This window comes from Platalea leucorodia (genome assembly GCF_965183815.1).
Source record: "Platalea leucorodia genome assembly, chromosome: 9".
Lineage (NCBI taxonomy): Eukaryota > Metazoa > Chordata > Aves > Pelecaniformes > Threskiornithidae > Platalea > Platalea leucorodia.
This window is the reverse complement of record NC_138831.1, coordinates 36,612,915-36,636,324: the sequence shown is the minus strand read 5'-3', so window position 1 is coordinate 36,636,324 and position 23,410 is coordinate 36,612,915. Positions and strand designations below refer to the sequence as shown.

Here is a 23,410-nt window from a genome sequence, read left to right as displayed (position 1 = left end):
TATATACAAGACAACTTTTATTTGTCTGCCTAAGGATTGGTGCACAGATACGTGGCCTCAATTTTTAAGGCATGAGGCACTGGTCTACACACTAGTCTGCTCTTCTGCCAACGGAAGGGTCATTCTCATACAATCCTTCACCACATGGAACAAAAAGACAGACATACAAAGGTTAAAGAGGAGAGGATGTGTTCAAAACACTGCTCATTGTTAAGGTTTCAAAAGCGGGTTAAATACAAACCCACTATCAAGCAGAAAAATTGGCTTACCTATTGAAAATGACAACACAGCTAACATCTTAAAAACAAATAACCTTCCCCCTGCTCCGCCCAGTTCTGTATGGCTGAAAGACAAAGATGTTCCATACTACAGACATCCATGCAAAAATAAAATTGTTGCTGTCACTAAATGCGTCGGGCCAATGAAAGGCAATTTAGATTCCATATTAGGGGCTCAGCAACCCACACAACTGGTGTCAGCTCTCTCATCTGGTTAATCTTCATCTCAAGGGCAATTATTCCCACATATAACCTTCATTATTGCTTGCTGAAATCCCACTGTCAATGACTTCAAAGATGAACTGGGCCTATGCTATGTGATCAGAATTCTGCTGCCTCTGTATCGATCCCGTAACTCATGCGGTATAACACAGTCACTGGGACAGAAAAGCATCACAGGACCCAAGCCTTTGAACTGAAACCGTTTTTCTATCCCACTGACACCACTGCTTAGTTACTGGCAATGTACAACCCTTTCATAAGGTGGTTTCTCTAGAGATTTGCTGGAGAACATTACCGGTATCGGGCTGGGGACAGCTGCCACAACAATGCCAATAGGTGGAGGAGACAGAATCGCGGGACTTCCATTAGATATACTGGTCACGCCGTTGGTTGCGGTGCCTTCCGTTTTCTTTGCTGGAGACTCTCCTGGCAAAGGAGACTGCAGTTTCTGTTCTTGCTGCTTCTTCTGGATCTTACGCTGCAGCTGCTGCTTGGCATCAACAGGAGATGGCAGAGTTTTCACTTGCGGTTGAAAGGAATTACTTTCAGCAGTAGGTATAAAAGCTGAGGGCTGGGGGATCCCTTTTATTCCTGAATACAAAAGAAGAAGAATTAATTATAACCACACATACTCTGTCAGCTGTAGTGCCACTTCTGCATCTAACCACACAGAACACATGGCAGGCATGTCCACAACCATTCTGGGAACACCTCCTCCATGAGGTGCTCCCATCCACTTCATGCTCAAATCTATTCAGTGTTTCAGCTTATTTCCACATTTGTAGCAAAACCTCTATCTGTTAGGTTAGACAAGCTGGGCATTAGCTGCTAAAATACTATGTACTGGCATCTTGTTTCTAGGAATCCCAAACTGCAACTTCTGTGGCAGCAAAATCTAAAAAACAATGCATTTTATTTAACTGACGGTAGAGGGCAGTGGGTATGTTTTAGATGAACCTTTAAAATTGATCATCTGCTGTGTTTTTGTTTTGTTATCAATGTCTAAGGCAGCTTTAAAAATGAAAAATCTTTCCAGAAAGCTGTGGGTCTGTGTCACAGAGGAGCAACTCTGAGCAGATTATATTATCTAATGGCCAAGGCATTAAACACAATGCATACAATATCAGAATGGATCACAACCTGTGTGTGATCAGGGATAATGGTGAAGAAGGGCCAGAAGAAAAGTGTCCAGGGGAAAAAGAAAAAAAGAAGAAAAGGTGAAAAAACTATGGAAATTAGAATGGGAGAACATTTTTTCTGGAGACAATGTCTCTGCTGATCACAAGCAAGCAAGTGGTGATTCCAGGGAGAACAACAGGGAGTTAGTCTCATCTGTGCAGCTGGCACCAATTTCCCTTAGAAAAATCACATCCCATTTATGACCTTTTGTTTATTAACAGTCAAGAGGATTGGCATGCTCTCTCAGTGACCAACTAACCCTGTTGAACTGCCCCTCTAAAAATGCTTTAGCACCATTTTATTTACACTTTCAGGTTTCACAGTTTTAAAAATAACAGTTATAAATTAATCGACACCATTTTAGGGCAAGTATTTGGTTTTAGATACCCAGTACATGCTTAGGAACTGTGGTCTGGGAGCCCACCCTCTCAGCAGAGAGCTTGAACACCACAACTTGTCTCCACTTGTGAAAGTGGAGACAACTTCCTTCTTCACAGAGCAGTGAAATGCCCAAATATATTGCAATTACTGGAAAACAAGTCATCTGTGTGGGCTGAATACCGAAGGCAAGTAACATTTATGAGAAACAAACTCAACAACTTTTTCTTTGAGGGTAAAAGTTTGCTTTTTCCTCAGTTAATGCACAGGGACACTAGTTCCTTGCGACAGAGAGGAATGGGAATATTTTATTTGCCATTCTAGAAAGAACCTCTCCTGAAATGACTATCCAAGCCACAGAGGCATGCACTGGAAATAACTGCCCTTTTCCTTGAAGGAAACCACCTTCTCCTGAAGGAAGTAAGGGGGAGAAGCTACATGAGTTGAAGAGCTGTACGTATTCCTAGCGTTCCTTCCAGCAGCACATCAAGCAGAACCAATGAAGCCAAGCGATGACAGGTAAAAGAGGAGCATACAGGCAGCAAAACCTGCCACTGCCACCCATCAGTTCCAAGTTACAATAAAGGAAAGAGAGCTGGAAGGAGAAAGAACGTGATCCAGAAGGGGATCGCCCCAACCTACAGCCCTGGCCACCAGTTTCCATTTGAAATTGCCTGTCTCAAGAGATCTGCCTTGATCCAAACATATTTTGCTTGACAGGCCTGGGCAGAACTTCCCAGAGGGAAGTCTGGGGGAAATGTTGTGCACCTGCACTTCCTTCCTCATCCTTCATTTTTGTAATTTACTTCATCCACAGCCACAAAAAAAAAAAAAAAAAAAAAACCACTTTAAATGATTAAGTGACTGATTTTGAGCATGAAGAGGGAAACAAAGAACACAAAAGTAGATGTACAACCAACCACATTGAATGTAAGCTTTCCCACAGACTGAATAGAACAGGAATTCATCTGATGTAGCAAAATACAAAATAACTCTTCTCTTTACCTTGATCCTTAATGAAGATTTGAAATCAAGTGCTGGAATCTCAGTCACACAGCTGCCCCCAGAGAAGGCTCTCCTGTCCCTCCCAATGCCCCTCAAGCCCTTATTTCTAATGTGATCAATAACAACAGCAGCTGACGTGCTTGTACTACCTGACACTGATCAAACATCTCAAGAAAATTTGCATCTGACATCAGAAATGCCTGTAAGAAAATCTGCTCTTGAGAGAAAATTAAGACAGACAACTGTTTCCATATTAGGGCAAGTTATCAGACAGAAACACAGCTACACCAGCAGTTTGTCTACAAACCAGCACTGTACCGGCACCAAACTCCTGATCTAGCAAAGTACATAAATTCAGCACAATTACTCACATGCCCTGAAGCGTTTTAAAAGACCAGGGTCCTCATCAGAGGAATGGGAGAATCACAAACTAAACCCGAGACCACTGCTTATTTTCAGACCTCTTTACCCAGACTGCCAGCAAGAAAAGTAATTTGCAGCAATGTGGACTAAAATCACGTAAGTGCATGCTCAACACTCAGAGTCAGTGTTTAAAGCTTGCCCTGAAGAGAAGTGCTTCCTCAGACCAAGATGTTATTACTCTTTAAAAAAAGATCCCCTATTTCATCCATTCAGCATTAAGTTATCTCATTACCTGCTGGTGCCCCCGCCATTACTGTTAAAGCTGCCATTGACTTGGTACCGATATAGTGACTTTTTACAAGGAAACGAGCCAATTCCAAGACTGTATCAAAAGGCTGGCTCAGCACTTTCTGGGCCCATTCACAAACAAGGCGGCAGGCCGCAGAGACAACTTCCTCATCAGCACTTTGCAGCTGCCCAGCCGGCTCTGCCCCATCCAACTAAAACAAACAAACAAAGGAGGAAAGGTTACTTTAATTATTAAGGGTCATTAAGGCAGGAAAACAAAAATAGACGGCAAACGATGATCAGAAACACACAAAAAGTTGAGTAAGTATATTCACAGCTTTTCTTGAAACTGGGAGAATGAGATCACAACATCAGTATCATTCAAAACGAAACGTCTTAAAATTAATCTACTGGTTGTTTCCAAAGGCATTATATATATATGGAGCTGACATTTCTGGAAGAAAATCGCAGAGAGAATCCTAATATCTGGATGACCAACAACTGATGCTCCCTGCATCCAGAGTCCTGTCAACTCAGTTACCCAGGATCTGCTTCTTTCACTGGGCTTCCTCTTCCCTAGCATTGCCCTTTTTAAAAAAAAAAAATACAGTAGAACCAAAACAGAATCAGAGTTGAAAAGTATAGCTTGTGGGTGGCAACACTGTAAAAGTCTGCTTCACCTCCTAAATTATTTTTTTTACTAGCACTGCAATTCGTTCTGAGCTTTACAGAAAAACATCAAACAATGATTCAGAATACAAGTATCAAAAAAATCTTTAAAACTACACAGCTCGTCACTTTGCTTTGAAAACTTCACACAGAAAAACAACATAATAAATGTTAATTTGCAAAAATATATATAAATAAGCAAGTATATATCATACCCCATCTCCAGTTTTATGAAAGTCAAGGTTGGGCAGTGTTGGCATATGCACAAAAGCCTTCTTCCTCAGTCCACTGTAGCAATATGTGAACAAGAATTAAGGTCTAAATCATCTCTGCTTGTTAGTTGGGGGATAGGAGGGAAGGGCAATAATTCCTCTGATACCCCTCATAAGCTTTATAAGCAAACTCAACAACAGATCTCAGAATCGCTGTCATTAACACAGTCCCACAGCCAGCCAGAATCAAGAGCCTGTAAATGGCTGTGTTCTTGGGCAGGTCGTTGGGCTTCTCCATCCATGCAAAGGAGCAAGTGATGCTGGGCATGATGAATTTAATTTGATGACTTAGAAGAACCACTAAACTACGCCAAGTAGTTTCCATTAGCTACTCAATATTTAAATCATTAACATAAATTTGGACTAAACTCCCTTCCTAAACCAGGCCTAAAACGAGATAGGGAATGCATTTTCAAAAGTTAATCACTATTAAAAAATGCGTTCCCACATTTTGGCTTTATTTTGAGTTCTTCTTTTTTGCCTCTTTTTGCTAAATTTCCTGACATTTCCTTCTCCTAAGGGACTTCCACAAACTGAAGAAGTCCCCCATGACAAGATAAAGTGACTGATTAGGACATTTCTTCCTAAGATTTCACACAAGTTTTGTGGCTCTCTCCCCACCCATGATAATTCTTCTGTAAAAATACGGACACAAATACCCAGATTTGTTCTTACACTGATCTCATCAAATCAGTGCACAAAAATATACACCTTCCATTACTCTTACTCACTTGTTTATAGGTCTAAAAATCAAATCAGCCTTTTTTCCTCTCCACAGCATTACTCTGGGAGTTCAAATACAGTGTCTCTTCTCTGTGACACACAAATCCTTTTCAGGATCACTAATTTTTCACATTCTGTAAATATGTCTGTATGTCTCTTTCCTAGACCATGGAGTTTGCATTTGCTTGCATTAACCTGGACAGAGCATAATTACAGTAACATAAACATAAGGAGGCTAGGTATTAAGGTAAGGGTGAGATAAGGTCACATTTTAATCATTCTGAATTAGAAACTTAGGAAACAGAACTGAAAGAGATCCCCTGGGTCAAGCTACAATTACATCATATGATTTCTTCCTTAAAACTTCTCTACTCTAGCTCTATCCAGAACATCACTACTAAGTTTTGGACTCCACTGCTAGATAATCCAACACTTTATTTTATGAAACAATTTAACTGACACATAACTTCTCCATTTAGTACTACACGGAAGGTTTTTCCCCTCTATGGAAGACAAATAATTCTGGGCTGCCCGCTAGCATTTAATTCCCTCTGTAAGTGCATGCTTCAAGTGAGACCTTGGCAAAGGCCAGTATTACAGTGAGTCCATGTCATTACTGAGAGTTCTTTTCAGTGGTTTTTAATTAGAGCCTACAAGTACCTTGATGCCTTTTGGCCTTTTAATGCTCTCCCTCCCTTGCTTACTGCAGTGGTTTAGCCTACCCAGCACGTCAGAGCAAGAGACGACCTTGGGGCATGCAGCAGGCATTACATCACTTCAGGATGGTTTGAAGGATTTTCAAGGCAAGGTGTAATTCTCAACTTGGAAAAGACAAAATTCTTGCTGATGAAAAAACTACTGACTTTGAAAATCACTAACAGTTTTCATTTTTTTAAATGGAACACCTCAGCATGCTAAAGACTACAGACAAACTACAGCTCAGCCTGAGAAAAATTCACATCCTTGTAGCTTTTAGACTCGATTACTGCATTTCTTTCCTAGCAGAGCTTCTTAGCCCTACACTGAAGCAGCAGAACCACCAGCAGTACAAGCAGATTCTTTTGCACAGCATTTGCGCTGAATTCTTCACAGTGGCTGCCTATTAACTGATAAACTAATCTGTCCCAAGATCTAACTGCGTATAGTTCTGCCTGTAACAATTATGTCTACTTACACTACGACAAAAGCAGTTTTCTAAGCACTTTAAGGTTTGTATTAAGTTACAATTAAATGGGGCAGTGTTTTTGCACGCCCTCTGGGATGGACTGTTTCTCTAACGCAGGGAAGGAGGGAAGGAAGCGGATTCCAACTTTGGGCACAAGGAACAAGACTGCAGTCAAGAGGGAGAGACAGTGTTCCCCATCCTAGAAGCTCTTCCTCCGAATCGTCTTTCCTATCTCAGGAGGTCTGCACCATGCAGTGAAGGAAGCAGTCTCCCGCCTCTGACGGCAGGACGAGCCTCGGATCATGCTTTCCAAGCCTGAAGTCAGCTTTCGTGATGACTTCCCAGTTCCCTCTTCTCTTTCAAGCAATACTAACGGTTGAGGAGAGGCAGTTTTATGAAATATCTGTAGCACAGCTTACAGGTCTTTGGCTTTACAACTAACTTTTAAATTACTGGTGTGCACGCATATAATATAAAAGCAAGAAATGTTCTGGTAATTCTGAGCTGTACTACCAATAAAATATTAGTTACTGCACATATATAAGGCAAGTTCCTTTATTCCAATATCTCCCTTTGCACTAAATGATAAAGCTTCTTTGATTCCTCACTGCTGTGACAACGAAGCATCAGAACCCAAATTTAAGTACTTGTTTCTGAAGTTATATCTTGCAACCTAACACTACCGCAATCAGTAATTTTTAAAGAACGTTGGGAAAGTGTCTGCATTTTTTATTTAACATTACTTCTACATTTAGCAGGTAGTTAAGCCATAATGACAGATGTTCTCCAGGCAAGTGCAGAAGAAGTTACTGAGAAGCGTTCTAGCAAAGGATATTTTGATTTGCCTCTTGTGCCTAGACGACGGGCCTTCATATTTGGAAAGACATTTTTCATGATCTTTCCAAAGTCAGCAGCACTTAATGGGTGGTAGCCAAGATTGTCACAATAGCTCCTGCAACAAAGAGAAAGAAAGCGTGAATGGAATCAAAGTTAACACGAGAGGCCAGCCTGCATGCTAGACTCCATCAAAGGTTTTCAAAAGAACACACTTATACCCATCCATATTTAGAACCACATTTAACATTAATGAAGCTATCCACAACGAATTGAATGCATTAAAAATGTATAAACAGAGCTATTAATACCATAGTTTTTGCCTTGTTCTCTACTGAGTTCAAAGACAAGTCATGTGGAGACATAACAAGTAGTGGCATTATCTAGAGCACAGTTAAGATTTACTCCACAACATAGTTTGAAGCATATGTTTCAATTCACTTATTTTAGAACATAAGAAAAGCAGAGACATTGTTCCAGCCAGAAGTATAGCCTGAGTGTGGTAAGGCCTGAAGTCCCGCAGGAATATTTGAAAAGCAGTAGGTACGAGATTTGTCAGTGTCCAGAGAAAGATTCTGCCTACACAACCTCAATTTAACAGAGCTTAACAGAACTGAATTTAATAAAACATACCTTCCCAGGGAACCAGCTTCACCTTTATAGGTGTAACATAAATATGTACTGAGGACCTACTCCTCTTACCACTGTACCACTACTGAACTGAGAGCTGCTTAATTGTAGACATAATTCATTAACAGTCCTAAATTAACAGAGATTTCAACTGCCTCTGCAAATGTAGATCTTCATGCAACTGAGTATACAACCTGATGATACAGGGGAATAACGCAACAAAAGGTAATTATTTTGCTAAGTTTACTTATTCTAGTAAAATGGACACTGTTATCTGTCTTCAGTTCTCAAAAACAGCAGAAGGAATTGTGTTTCAACATCTGTTCAGATGTTTCAACATCTAAGATATTTAAATTATATCTCCTTGAGGCAGAGACCAAGAATCTTTGATTTCGCTGCAAAAGGTGAATGTTCTGGAAAATCACAAGCATGTGAAAGCAGAGGAGAAAACCGGGAACTGCTCTGGAAGGTCTACCTACACAGCAAGTGCTTACGGCTGCCCAAAAGATATGAATGCCATATTGCCTTTTGTTCAAGAGTCTTGCGGTATTTCACAGATGATAACGTGCTAAGGCCCAAAACATAGCGTTAAAGCATGCTCATGCAAATTTCCTACAGTCACAGAGCCAGCACCCGTGAGAAGTCCTACCAGCAATACACAAACACAACCTGCCGCTGAAAAGAAGAGGTGACTGTACACGGTCCTGCGTGGGCATCAGCAGGAGAGCAGAAAAACAGTAACTTCATACACCACATTGCCTGCTGCTCTAATCAGGTACATACATATAAACAAGTCTCTGCTAAGAAAGACAGAATCACAGAATGTTTTGGGATGGAAGGGACCTTTAAAGGTCATCCAGACCACCCCCCCTGCCATGGGCAGGGACATCTATAACCAGATCAGGTTGCTCAGAGCCCCATCCAGCCTGGCCTTGAATGTTTCCAGGGGTGGGGCATCTGCCACCTCTCTGGGCAACCCGTTCCAGTGTTTCACCACCCTCACTGTAAAAAATTTCTTCCTTATATCTAGTCGGAATCTACCCTTTTTTAGTTTAAAACTGTTCCCCCTTGTCCTATCACTATTGGCCCTGCTAAAAAGTCTGTCCCCATCATTCTTATAAGCTCCCTTTAAGTATTGAAAGGCCGCAATAAGGTCTCCCTGCAGCCTTCTCTTCTCCAGGCTGAACAAAGAGAAAGCAGCACTCCTGAAACAGATTTTCATTCCCAGCATCACCTAGTAAAAACAGTAACAATTAGCAATGGCATTTGCATCCAAGTACGCCAGTCAAAATGTCCTCTCTGAAAACTGTAGCTCTATAGAAAGCAGTATATATTTCTTGAGATACTTCCACTGCATTTATTTTCTCTGTAAAAATACTAGTTATTACAGAGCAAGTATCTGCTGCTTTAACCTTGGCTGTATGTAGGTATCCTCCACTTCGAAAGCACCACCACAAATGTAATGATTTTGACGATCATAAACAACAAGTTTTATGCTATTTGGTTCTGACATTTCCCTGCAGAGCTTGTGTGCACCCGCTTCCCCCAGCTACCGGGCCCCTCTGTCCAAACCAGGAGATGTTGCCTCCAACCTGGTATACAGTTAGCCATTAGTCTAGTTTCTGTATGGGACATCAAGAAGGTTTTTATCCAATTTATACACCAACATATTTTATTTCAATACATGTCAGTCACAGAATCTGGATTCTGGATATGTCCCTTTGAAGTTAATACAAAGGAATACTTCTCCTGCCTCGCTGCACCCTCTTAGGAATTAGACATTGCTTTACGCGTAATAGATAGATCTCTGTGCGTCTTTTTCTTCCCGTCCATCTTGTCAGGCCCCAGCGGATTTTAACTTTACTCTGAAAATTTCTAAAAGGTGGGTCTTTGTCGCTTACTGATGCCGATTATGGGACTTCAAGTCTCAATTAGCATGCAAAGGAGGGCTCTCTCAATTTCTCTGCCACAGTCAGCAGTGTCTTTGACTGAAACTCAACAATGTCAGCAAAAGAAAATAAATAAAATCATCCAGCAAAACAAGAGGATTAGGGACCTACCAATCAATCAACTTTAAAGTTAAATTTATTCCCTCTCTAGGAGAAAATAAATAAACAGAAAAGGAAAAAAAAAAAAATCAGTTCTTCAAGTCTAGCACATCTGTTTCAAGACAGATACTTGCTAGCAGCAAAACAGACAGTTACATGGTCCCCTCGCATCCATACTGGCACCTCCTGCAAGCTTGTTATTTCTGAGCTATTATTATTATCACGTAATTTCAGTTTTCAGACAGATCATCCCATATGGCCCCTCCTCCTCCTGGCTCGGCCGAGAACCCTCCATGTCCATCTGTGGTCTCTCATTGAGTTGACAACACATACCAGGAGTCTCTTCCCTGAAGCTCCTCTCTCTACTACTTGCACTCTTGGCACATCGCTGAGCCCAGGAGCTGTTTTGCTTATTTGAAGGGTGGGTGGGAAACAGATGGGGGGAGGGAAGGTCTACGCGGAGACAGGAATGACAATGGACACGCAGTTACTTATGTTCCTTTGTACAGAGCTCCCCTACATGATAAGGAGAAAAGGCCTCTCTTTTTTTTTTTTTTTTTTTTTTGGTAAGATCTTCGAATTCAATGTACTCAAGACATCAAAAACACTGGGACTGCACCTGAATTAAACCACAAAAAAGATTAACCAAAAAGCCAATGAAGACAGTCAGGCTATGCAGCCCAGCTTACATAGCTTCCTAGGCAGAAAAACCATTCTGAAGGGCAAATGATAAAGAACCTATTGCATGAAATGACACAAAGATCTTGGCTTATCCAATCCAGCAAAACAACTGGTCTCTAAAAATGGGTTAGAGCAAAGAACCTTAGGAAGATGTAGGCTCTCATTAAGTTGATGAACAATGCTGGCACAGAAATGAGTCCTAAAAATCAGGTAGGATGGAAAGCAGATGTCTGAAAACCATCAGAGAAATGAAATTGCAGGTCAGACTCCCAAGAGTAGCAGCAGAGGTGGGAAACATCTGCTTTAGATGGAGTTTGATCAGCTTTTAAAAGGAATATAGAGGTAGTTGCTTATGATAGAGGACTGGACTTTACAACAAAACAGGTCCCATCCTGTTCCTATCAGGGAGTTTTATATAAAAGTTAAGTGCTATCAAACACGATTAGCATGTATCTTGTGTGTTTTAACAGACATGGTATTCCTAGACCTACTGCCCTCTTCTGTGCTAGCTTCTGAATATTATTCTTCTAACTTGTTGGTTAACATCCTTAACACCTAGCGCACATAATCTATGCATCAGGTGGCATCAAGTGGCCCAGCAGCCAGTAGAACAAAGATTAATGATTTACAGACTAAAGGGAAGAGATACGGGCTGACTCAAAAGACCTCCTGACCTATATTAAGCATATCAAGTGAATCTTCAGGGCACCAAACTTAAATATGAATTAATTTCTTTCCTTGCATCACTGTAGTAGAAACAAGATAAGAGGACCCAAGCATTTACTGAAGGCTCAACAAATCATTTCATGGGCAAATAGGGATTTTGTCTGCATAAGTACTGCAGGACTGCACTTAAGGCTTGAAATCATAATTCTCTAAACTCAGCCAAATCTACACCTGGCTGGCTCCAGAAGGGCGTTTACTAATAGGGAGAAGATATCCAAGTAAAACTGACTTACAAGAAAACACTGAAAGGAGTTGATGGGAAGCAGCATCTATTCTCTGCAGGCTAGATAACGTGTTAGGCAGCTCCCCATGAGTCCCCATATTTTCCAGACTGCATTCCCCCATAACTCCCAGAGGAAGCTGGCAGAAGAACCATGTGCCCAACAGAAACACAGCTTCTTACAGCCCAATGTATTCTGTCAGTGCAAGTGGCATCACAGCATCAACAAGAGAGGTGAACTATCTCCCATCTACCTCCTTTCTGAAATTCAGCTGCAAGCTCTCAACCTTCCCAAGTGCTGCTGCCTTATATTATGGCGCATTTTTCATGTATTTTATTCCTTTCAAAAGGGAGATGAATCCATTCACTTTTATCCAGTTAGAGACACGAATTCACAATTAAATAGAAGAGTAAGAAAACAGAAAGAAGAGTCACTATGCTGAACAAGCTCAGCAAGAAAAGGCTACTGAAACATGGAGGAGCTGGAAACACTATCAACGCTTGCCAATGGTGGACTTGTGTGGAGTGCAAGCTTCCATCTTTTCCTCTTCATAGAAAAAAAACAAAAGAAAACCAAAAACACATGAAAGGTGATGCAGAAGCCCAGCACTTTTGCAAGATTTATTTTGACCAGAATTTACAGCAGGAATTGAGATGCTGGTACGATGCTGCACTCTTCTGAAGCCTTATAACTTTGATTTATACGTGCAGAGTGCATAAGCTTGCTCACTGCGAGCTCATGCAACATTATCTTTGCACATCGAGGAAAGACATGGTAACTTGTTAATATGGCAGAAGTGAGTTTTGAGAGGTCTTAACACCCTTAGGTAAAGAAAAATGACTTATCAAAACTCTCTTATCTATTTATATGCCTGTTCCCCACCTCCCACTCCAAGACTACTCTTTGGTGTGCAAGAATAACTCATGAAAATATTCAAAGAAACTGAATGTTTTAAAAACAGAACAGATGCTTTCAAAGGAGAACAGATTCCAAACATTTGATATTTTCCTGAATATTTGCTTACCACCCTTATTTTGTTAGGGAAAAAAATACAATACACAAATACTTGATGCAGCTACATACAAAAGCCATCCAAATTTCACACTCCACAATCTGTAGATGATGATTTTTCTGGGCATCTGCAGCTTGGCACAGCATGGAAGCCAAGCAGATTTGTTGCTGAAGCAGGCCATAAATTATTTAATAAGAAATATATTTAAGAATAACGCTTCCATCTCTCTCCCGCACAGCAGCTGCCGCTGTTGCTGTGTCTGCGCGAGCGGCTGCTGCTCGGGGATTGGCCACCCCGGCACGTCTGTGCCATTGGCTATATTTCCAGGCTGCGTCACCACTCCAGTCAATAGCGAGATTTCAGAAATAGGTGTGTGCATGTTTATCAACCCCAGGCAAGCGAATGACATCATGTTTCAGTCAGAGTAAAAAACTTGACCAGAGCTAATTAAAAGGAGGTATTCGTAGAAGGCAACCCTGCAGCAACAATTACTAAGGGCTGAATCCTGTAGGCACTTAGAAGGTGAAGGGACTCAGCTCGCTGCAAATTACTGTAATCGTTCAGATTATGGAAATATTCATACTAGATCATAAATCTGTTACTCATCTTCAGGCAACTGGGCTGAGGATGATTTCTCCTCCCCCCCCCAGCCCCATGGGGAATGTTCTGTAAATTAATTCAAATCCAACTTCCGTCAGACAGGTCCCTCTCCCTCGCTTCTAATCGCTTTCTCGTTACATGGTAGCTTTGAGACTTGACAACCCAGACTCACAGTGGCCTTGGTTACTGGTTTCATACATATTCAAATATATTGCGCCTCTGTAGAAATCAGGTTTGCTGCAGGAAGGTCCAATATTTATGCATTATTCTGGAAAGAAAGGTGTGATGGGCTAGATCTTATGTGCAAAATAGCTGCATTTCCAGAAGGAACATCCTTGTTAAGACAGTCATATATGTATGTATATACAAGCAGACCAAAACGTACTGTAAGATAGTAACTGGTGCTTTTTACCTGTGCCGCTCTGTCCACAAAACAAAAACAACATTCATACAGATATTTACTTGTTAAGAAATACTCGTACCTTTCCTTCAGCATGTGTAATGTGCAATTTAAACATCATAGTCTTATCTTCAGCGGCAGAAATAATGAATACAGTTTGCCTTACTGTAGCTAGTACGTTCTCAGGTACTTCAGTACATAAGGCCTTGTTCTGCTACAAGCCCTTGTACATGTACATCAGTGGAGTACCTGTAGAAGCCAGTGTCACAGAACTATCTACGCTCACTAAAGCCATATGTATGGATCCAGTTTGGGAGCACTCACTTGTATTCATCATAAACCTCCTGCTTGGGAAGGGATGTCTCAGGGTGCTCTTCCAAGGTGTTCCGTATCCATGAGAAGGCGTGCATCTGCTGGGCACGGCTGGATGACATGGAGATCTGATCGCTAGTGAAAGAAGAAGCAGTGCCAATGAAGACTTCCCTCCATAGCTCCTCCTCAGTTACAAGACTTAATAATTCTCTGCCTACACAGGTGGAGAGACACCAGAGACAACGAGGGCCAGTACCTCACACATTTAGCTATTCCTTAAGGCGTGAGCAGCAGTTATCTCTGTCTTTCATCTACAATTTAACAGAGACTCCACACTCCAGTTCTTGACTGATATACAGCTGCGAGTAGACAGCGATGGGTGAGAGCTCACCTACTTCCCCTCTTAAGTTTATTGTTCCTTACTGACCACCTCTAAGGTTTTGCCCACTCAGTTTGCCAGCTGCCCTTTGGAAACACCCAACTCTCCCAGCAATTGCTCAGAGTGCTTCCCGTAGGCACCTGTCTGCCTATAATCATCCTACTGGGAACATAGACTAATTTTGTGATGTTGTGATCTGCAAGTTGGTTTTCTAGACCTTCCTTTAGTCAAACAAATGTTACCAGAAATACCAGTAGTTCCTTCTTTCCCCCACCATCACATTTATGTTGCTATATTATCACTTCCTACATAAAAAGCAAAGGAATGATCACACTTAAGCTGCAAAACACTTTCTCTGATGACTCTTGCATTTTAGGAGGTTTATATTTACAAGCTATTCATGCACTAAAGATTCAGAAGTTAAAAAAAAAAAATCTTCAGTAAAAGAAGAGTCCTTAACGTTTAATAAAGGCTGCCTCTGCTACCAAACATGTCATGTGAGTGGCTCCTCAGCAGGTAAGTGCCACAGGAGGTAAAGTAACTTTTCAGGACTAGCTGCTCACATTTCCACACTCAACACACATACCTTTTGTCTCCGTTGTTGGGACCCGAAGGCAGCTGAAGGTAGAGGTAGAGTTTCTCTAGGTCTGTAAACTTCTCAACTTCTTGCTAGATAACAAAAGTGTTTTGGTTAAAAATAAAAAGGGTGGGGAGAGGCAGAGGGAGAAAAGGCAAACAATAAGAGTTGAGCTTGACAGCTAAAAACTGTCATCCGACAGTGTATTCCTAAATAATACAATTTTAAACAAGACAATATTTACTTATGTGAAAGAATGTGACTGTGAGCTCTCTGGGACTAGAAACGTGATTTTCTATTTTATTTGCACACCATCACACACTAGAAAGCGCTGGTCACCATTACAAAATTCACATGCAACAAAAGCAGAATCTAGAAAAATGTCAATAACAGACCGCTTCTGTAACCAGACATGTAATATGAAAACTTCATCTTCTCAGAGCACACATGAAGCACCTCTGAAAACGCAGCATTAAAAAATAGCTATGCTGTAACAACGCAGGATGCCAGACCTGATCCTGTGATCCATTATATATTAATAGTTAAGCATCACAGACTTCAATGAAGACATTTTAAAATCTATCTATATACATATGTATTTTTTTCTTTCCTTTGGAAATGAGAGTTATTGAACAGGTACTGAAGACAAGTGGTTCAGTTAACATGAATCTCAGTGATGCCGGACTCCTCCTCCAGAGGATACCAGCTGAGGATCAGATACACGGAGGAGTTTTACCTGGTGTATGCAAACAGTGATTGCTACATTGCTAGCTTTTAGAATCATAGAATCGTTTAGGTTGGAAAAGACCTCTAAGATCATCAAGTCCAACTGTTTTGGTCACCTGAAACCAGCTACACGGACTTAGAAATACTAGGAAAATCAGTTGTGGTAATGTGCTCAGGCCTGCTCGGCAGCAGTGTGAGTAAAGCCATGCAACGAGCAAATGGGTTCTCCTTCTGGAAGGTGCTGCAGAAGCAATGCATGAGGTGGTGCACCATCAGTACAGAGTCAGAGACTCCCATGATCCCTTTTTAAGTCAGAATACAGCTTTTGGATTACAGTTAATTCTCTTTTCCTTTACTGGTGTCTTAGTGCCAATGTAACCTTTTCCAAAAGGAAGAGAAAAGAGAGTGGGAGCGACAGGTAGTGAGACCTGGCTGTTTACTTCAGCAATGAGCAGAATAGAGCGCGGGGAAACGAAAAACCTAAACTTCACTTCAAACCAGGGCTCCCTACCCGCCCCAGTCATGTCCAGATCCACCTCGCTTCAGCTGGCACCAAATTAACAGCAGTACTCGAGAGAGGTGAGCTCCCTCTTCCCCTCTGCTGGCTTTGCGCCCAATGCCCAGGTCCCCTCCCTGAGCCCAGGCGCTGGGCGAGGACCGGTGGGACACGCTGCCCGGGGAAGGGCGCTGGGAGAGCACGGGGGCTCGCCAATCCCCGCTGTCTAAACCCACCGCAAAACTGCTCCGCAGAACTGGGCCACCAGCGAAGTGACAGCCGCTCTCAGAGCCAAGAGAAACACTTCCAGCAGCAGCCAGGTAACAGACACTGGATTTGTTGCTTTTATAAGCTGCAGCAAACCACAACATTTGGGTTTTTTTTTTCCTCTGACAAACTCCTGAAATTTGCTGACACCAATTTCTGCGTGGCTCTACAGCAGCTTACACAGCAGTGGTGCTCAGACCACCAAATATCCAGAGAGGTATTTCTTAATAGGTGCATTTTGTCAAATTCTCTGTTCTTCCTTTCCTGCATAAATCACACCATGTGGACTGGTGGGTTTTCCTTTAACAAACCCATTATTGAAAAGATCAACATTCTTCCAAGAAAGACTTTACAGAAAATTAATCATTCATTTATGAAAAGATAGAAATTTAACAACTGCAAGAAAATTTGCACTTGTTTATTAGACCTCCTTTTCTTCAAGGAACTTAGCTGCTTTTTCTTTTAAACAGCAAATGCCAAAGCAGCACACTGAAGGACACGGTTCGGGTGAGATTACCTTGCATGGTAAACACTAAGCCATGTGACAAAAGCATCCCAGGCAAAACAAAACAAAACAACTCCCAATGACTCTAACGCTGAGGTAGAAGACAACCTTTCACTTCCAAATCTAATGTGCCAGGGTGCAACATAAAGGGCAAGGTTTTAGAGGAAACAGTAAACCTTCATCAAAAAATACTGAAGTGGTCTCAGTGCCCACTGCAGTTGAAGCAACTTCTGCTGTGTCCTGGCAGAAGGAAGGGGCTGTGTGGAGTGGCCCTGCCTGAGCCGTGGAGGCTCTGCTACACAGGCCCCATCTGTCAAGCCCCTTAATTAAAAAACAAAAAAAACAACAACAAAAAAACCCCAACCCCAACGATATATGTGTAGAGAAAAAATTTGACTGGGATTATGTTAGCAGAGCCTTTTCCAAAGGATGCAAGCAAGCTAGAGACTCTCTTGTCAGCAAGCCTGCATCTCTAGAGCTGAGGCAGCTGAGGATTATGGCTTTCTCACATCCTCAGCAGAAGCAGCCGGACAGTGATGTTATCTCCCTGTTTTCACCCAAACCCCACTCCTCTCCATGCCTGGCCCCAGGCAGCACTTTCTGCACAATTCCTCCAGCTTCCAGCGATGGCTGTGGGGAAGCCCCGGGGAGGGAGGACCTCCTCCAAACAGGAGAGTTAACAGGCAGCCAGGAGTCCCAGGCAGTTCACAGAGGTAATCCTACCTGGATGATAATTAGATAAACCTAAGCTTATTAGATGAGACTGAATCTATTTAGAGAAAATCATCTTAAAACTGGCAGGAAAGGGATGGAGTGTGACAGTCAGTGCAAGCAGATTCAGGAAACATCGTGTTTAGTTTAAAAATTTGTTCAACTTTATGTTTTGTTTAGGGTGTTTTCTCTAAATGTTTCTAAAACTCTCAAACCTTTGTTTACAACCACAGTAAGTACAATCTCTTCTTCAACCTCAGCTGACATCCACCAGTTCTCAGCGCTAAAGGTCTGGTGAATTCAGTAATAACTCTGTTACTGCAACTGTTCCAAGTATCAAAACTTTCAAATTTCTTAATGCAATCAGAAAACAATTTGGGAAAGTGGAGGAACATTTCAGCTGGCCTACTGACTACTGACCAAGAAGAAAAAGATGCATTCATACCAAGTTTTTCTTTGTGCTAAGTTGGATGCATATGGAAATGAGTAAAAATAAACAAGAACACAAAATATACTATAAATTTTCTCCACCACTACCCCAAAAATAGGTCAATAGTGTGGAAAAAAAATAGGTCAAGAGTCACAGCATCAAAAGGAAGACTGCGATGCTGGCATCATCTTGGACAAATTCCCCTTTGCATAGCCCGTTAAAGCTTATGCTACAGCAGTTTTAAAACCCCTACAGAATGTAAAATGTCTGGGGAATCCTTTTCTCCTACTTAAAAGGTTCCAAGTAAAAATTTTGCTTGAAGTTTCCTGACCTTGATTGATGGGTTCTATCAAATCAGATGAAGACTGTCTGATTCTCTGAAGGCTATTTATAAGCCATATTTCTTGAAGCTCTATTAGAAAAAAATGCATGAGCATGCTTGCAGGACTGAGGTGTAAAACCATCACAAAGCACCACCTCTGTTACTCTTGGTTTTCACACATTATATTTATCTCCTGTAATTAGAACCACATTAAGGAAGATTCAGTGAAGATGGGGAGCAAGCAGTGTTCATACTTATTTTCACAACATGGCTTCAACTACTCAAAATATCTGAGTGAACTTGTATTCTGAGACAGAAGAACTAAGGACAAAGAATTAGAAGCCTCCAGTCACAGCTAAGCAAAGACTTTTAGTAACAAAAAGGAGTAGAAATCTCTCATATTTTTGTTTTGACAGTTACCAAATATAGATAGTTCACTAAAGAAATGCAAAAAACATGTAGCAAAGAAATTAAACCAGAGATCCATTTATATTTGCATCATCAGTGGCCACATAGATCTGCTCCAAATGAATCTGTCCTTTTGCTGCCTAAGACAGACACAGAACAAGGATCTCTTAGAAACAGAAGCAACTTCCTTTTTCATTCTAACAGGCATTTCGATTGACCAAATAAACAGCTGTGAAATAAACCAGGATGGCCAAAATGTTGTGGTTTGTTTTTATTTGGGTTTTGTTTTGTTTTGTTTTTTTTAATGAAAATAGCAGGTTTTGGCATCTGGTTCCATTCTGAGAGACACTAGCTAGACACTGAAACTTTTCGCAGCACAAGAGACAAAGATCAGTTCAACACAGAATGTGGTTAAGGACTTAATCTGTGTTACAAGAAACACGAGTTTATTCATGGTCCTGCTTGAACTAGAGAACCTAGAGATTTGAACACGAGTCTCCAGAATCACAGAATACCATTTAACGTTTCCTGACCTTGGTGGATTGGTTCTATCTGGTTTTCTCTGACTGCTGATCTACTGTCAGACCACAAACGTTAGTGAAGTTCCATCCGAAAGTTGTCAAAAGGGGTTACCAGGGAAAAACTTCAGGAAACGTGCTTTTTCTGGATTGTTTTGAAGAAGAAAATATTTAGTCAGGCCAAACTTTAAATAAGGCAGAGGAAGACTATACTAAGGAACAATTAGCAGAGTTACATCTTCTCTAATGAACACAGTGAAAAATGGCATTCAAATTCAAACTATTTCATATTTCCACAATGAAGGCAGAATTATAGGTTATTTCTGTCCTCGAGTTCTGGTGAAGAGGAGCTGAAGGCCAGGGGCATTGCTGCAAGCTTTTTGCAAGACTACTATTTTAGAGAGCATGGATGGATCTTAATATTTCTTTCCACATTTTGAGTATTTATAGATAACTATACTCTAATTGAAGTAAAAAAGGCTATGCCAATGGCAATGTTAACTTGCACCTACCGGCAGACTGGTTCTAAAACTTGTCATACTTCAGCAGAACAAACATCTATTATTTAACAACCAGACTAAGAATAGCAAAGTAGTCAAGCAATCATCTCCCCACTTTGTGAATAGAGAAACAAGAAGCAAAGGTTAAATAATTTGCTCAAGGTCAGATGGTTTGTTGGAAATACAATCAAGACAGAAAATAGCTAATACTTGAAACAGAACCTATTATTCTAAAAAGCTGCTAATAAATACATTCAATATGCTTTATCTGAACAGAAGCATATTTCAGGTGCTAAATATGCCAAACAAGCCCTAAAAACACACGGCAGCCTTGTACTGACAGTGTCCAAGCACAGCTGCCAAAGCTTCATAGAGCTTCTGCCTGTCTCCTGTAGGGCCAAAAAGTGACAAGCTACCACCTTCTCCACAGCAGGACCGAGACACATTGCTTCCACAGATCTTACACACAGCTGCTGCCCACACTGTAACTGCTCCAGCCATCAGCAGCTCTGGTTTTCATGGCCATCGATCCAGCACTCTCTCACCAGCACTGACCTCTTTTCAGAGGGCTAAGGAAAGAAACCTTTACCTTCTTGCTGAGCGATTATATGGAGCATACCGTTTTAAACATCAGGTTCAAGAGTTCACTTAGTACGTGGCAAAAATATAACAAGTGAAGTCATAAGAGAATCTACTGCTAGACATGTTTACTACAGTTAAAAAGATGTTATAATGAATTTTTAATGGATGTTTACAACACAATTCTTGCTAATTATCTTTTTTGGATTGCACAGCATACAATGATTTTCTTATGATCTTCCAGAAACTGACAGTATGTCAGAATATACGTGGTGCGGTATAACAAGTAAAAGGCAGATAACTTTGGTGTCCTGTACGAGTAATTGCAGTTCTAGTGCCCTTATACTAGCTGTTTTCTGTAGTCCTCTGCTGCTAGCTACCTCCACAACAAAGACCATTGCCATCACCTCTGTTTCTTCTTCCTATTTCTCTCTTGCTAGCCTGTGTTGAACGAGGCAGTCTAAGTGCTAAAGAGCATTTATGTGTGGCTCTGTGCACTGCGGCTGTGACTGGTGATACCAAACACAAATGGCAACAGGCATAGCCTGATTTTTCTCTACTGGTGTTTTTTAAGATTGCTAGCAAACTGATCAAGTTTAAATGCTTTAAGGTATCATCAGCACCTCCCAATATAACTGAAAGCTATATCCCGAATCTCCTCCTTACAGTAAGAAGGGAGACAAGGGACAGACTGTCCCTTTATGCTTCATGCGACTGATTCAAAGGGCCTGAAAAGGTTTCTCTCTGAACCAAACATGTAAGAACGTGCACTTAAAGGAAATGTTCTGACCCGCCCATAAGCTTAGAGTCGGACTCTCTGCAGGCAGCTAGTACCCCGGTCACAGGACCGCTCTGACAAACCCATCCATACACATTGCACCAAAGAGGCAACCTGCTCACCTGCCTTCTGCAGGACAAAACTGGACAGGCCTGCAAGGAAGCTCCAAACAAGTTATTTAGAGCTATATAGCCACGGCCTTTTAGTCTAACATACTGTCTTGCAGCTCACAGCTTCCCCAAAGCATGTAAAAATGCAGAAAACATTTTGCCAGAATTCAGCTTAACTTTTATTTCCTGAAACTATTTTTATCTTGGATTTTTCTTTTTTAAACTACCTGAACACCATTAGATCTACCTTTGCTAACCTAGAGTGGCCTTTCCACTGTTGACAGGACTCCTCTGAACTCATCAGCAGGACAGACAAGGAGGCATCTGGAACAGAAAATTAGACTATCAGGACGCTGCTGCTCTGTTCCAAGTCAAGCTATGGAGACTGCTTTGCATCCAAGAGCACTGTTCAGAAAAACAGCTTGTCCATCAAATGGATGAGACCTACACAAATGAATGGGCTCATACAAACTGATAATCCCTACCTCAGTACCCTAGGCCCACAAACCTGCAGAATTTAATGCAAGAATAGTCCTAGTGTAATTCTATTTTCTTAAAATGGATTTCCAAGAAGCAGACAACTGGTTAACCTCCTATTTATTTACTCCCTCCCCAATGCTACTTAGAAACATCCCACTTCCCATTTTTCACCACAGAAAAGTCTGGTGTTAAAAGAGTTTTACAAGTGCAATTTTGCCCTTTTGCCACTGAAGACTCACATACAAAAAAATTAAGATCTTAAGACACCTGCTTTGTGTCCACAAATGTCAACTAGGAATAAAGTGGACAAAAATGACACTTTGCATTGCTCTTTAAGTTGGATGCATCCAAGAATTTTTAAGCATAGGCAAAATTGGGTCCAAAGTTTGTCTGCAATACAACAATACAGCTTACTTTAAACCTCTTACCACAATAAATTTAGACAACATTTTAAGGAAAGAGAATTCAGTGCCATCTGAATTAGCCTTTGATAATTTGACTTTAAGGAGTATTCTTATTTAGCTCAGCCATACAGCTGAACAGATTCTATTTGATAGTCCCCAGATGGTTGTCTATGTCATCTTTTTATCTTACCCGCTGGTACTTCTGGATGAAATGCTGAGGGTAGAAAGTCAGAATAAGCAGTCCCTTCCAGTCCTAAGATTTATGAACTCAGATTCTGATTTAAAGAAACTTGCAACCTGCTCGCTATTAAAAACAAACAAATAAAACCTCTTTCTGAGTTAGTGCTACGTATTTGCTTCCCAGAAATAATCTCGTATCACTGTCTAGATCCTGTTATTTTAATGCACAAAGGAAGATGATGTTTATGCATTTCAAGGGCTTTCCTTCTTCAAAAAATGACGTTATCTCTCTGTCCTAAGTAGTACAGCGGAGCTAACAGGACCTGTAGCGTTGCACATTTCTGGGAAGGTACCTGAGATGGTGTGCAACTTCTGAAGTTAGCAAGATTTAATAAAACAAACCAAAAATCTAGTAATTACGACACCTGCAAGATTTTCAGACCAGAACATTAGTCTGCCATGTTTTATGCAAACATGCAGTTCAATCAAGTTCCTTCCTTAAAATGTAGTACTGCCCATGAATTAACTGTTTCAAGGAAACAACAACAAAAGCAATAATCATTGTCATTAAAGGCCTGAAGAGCAATGGAATTTGAAGGCACAGTTAGCTTCTTGCATACTCTGGTCTGTGCCATACATAATCTTGCATTTAATAAAATCATGTTTACAAAAGCAGTAAGTCACCTTTCTGTGCTGTATCTATACTGACAGCTCTACAAGTGGCAATCATAGCCACTTGCTGCTGGCAATGAGAGGTCAATACTTCCGCAGAAAACAAATGCTAAACCCACATCATGTATTTTTTTGGCAATGGGAACTAATTTTGATCATGTTTAGTGGTAGTACCTTAAAGCACTGCTAAGGAAAGGCTTCATAATAGCTGTCAGTCTCCAGAGCCATCTATTTTGGTCTTGCAGTTTATTAAATATTAAAAAGCATTCTGGAGTTGTACTTACCAAAATGCAGTCCACTTTAGATTGTACAGTTTTGCTAGACGTGAGGGAAGAAAGAGAGAATAGAAATCTTGAATTAAT

General features: G+C 41.0%; 1 protein-coding gene across 2 annotated transcripts in view; it reads right to left on the bottom strand.

Moving 5' to 3' along the window:
- Window positions 1-23,410, bottom strand: part of RFX7 (regulatory factor X7) — a 54,001-nt gene that overhangs the window by 7,426 nt on the left and 23,165 nt on the right. The window contains exons 2-8 of one of the 2 annotated variants that reach the window (XM_082322628.1): window positions 23,333-23,366; window positions 14,972-15,054; window positions 14,019-14,141; window positions 7,378-7,494; window positions 4,598-4,682; window positions 3,718-3,925; window positions 796-1,091 (exon numbers count right to left, since the gene is read on the bottom strand). In XM_082322628.1, coding sequence (XP_082178754.1) covers window positions 796-1,091; window positions 3,718-3,925; window positions 4,598-4,682; window positions 7,378-7,494; window positions 14,019-14,141; window positions 14,972-15,054; window positions 23,333-23,366 — 946 coding nt within the window. Of the gene's footprint in view, window positions 1-795; window positions 1,092-3,717; window positions 3,926-4,597; window positions 4,683-7,377; window positions 7,495-14,018; window positions 14,142-14,971; window positions 15,055-23,332; window positions 23,367-23,410 lie in introns of those variants that run through there. The other variant, XM_082322627.1, reaches the window with a different exon arrangement.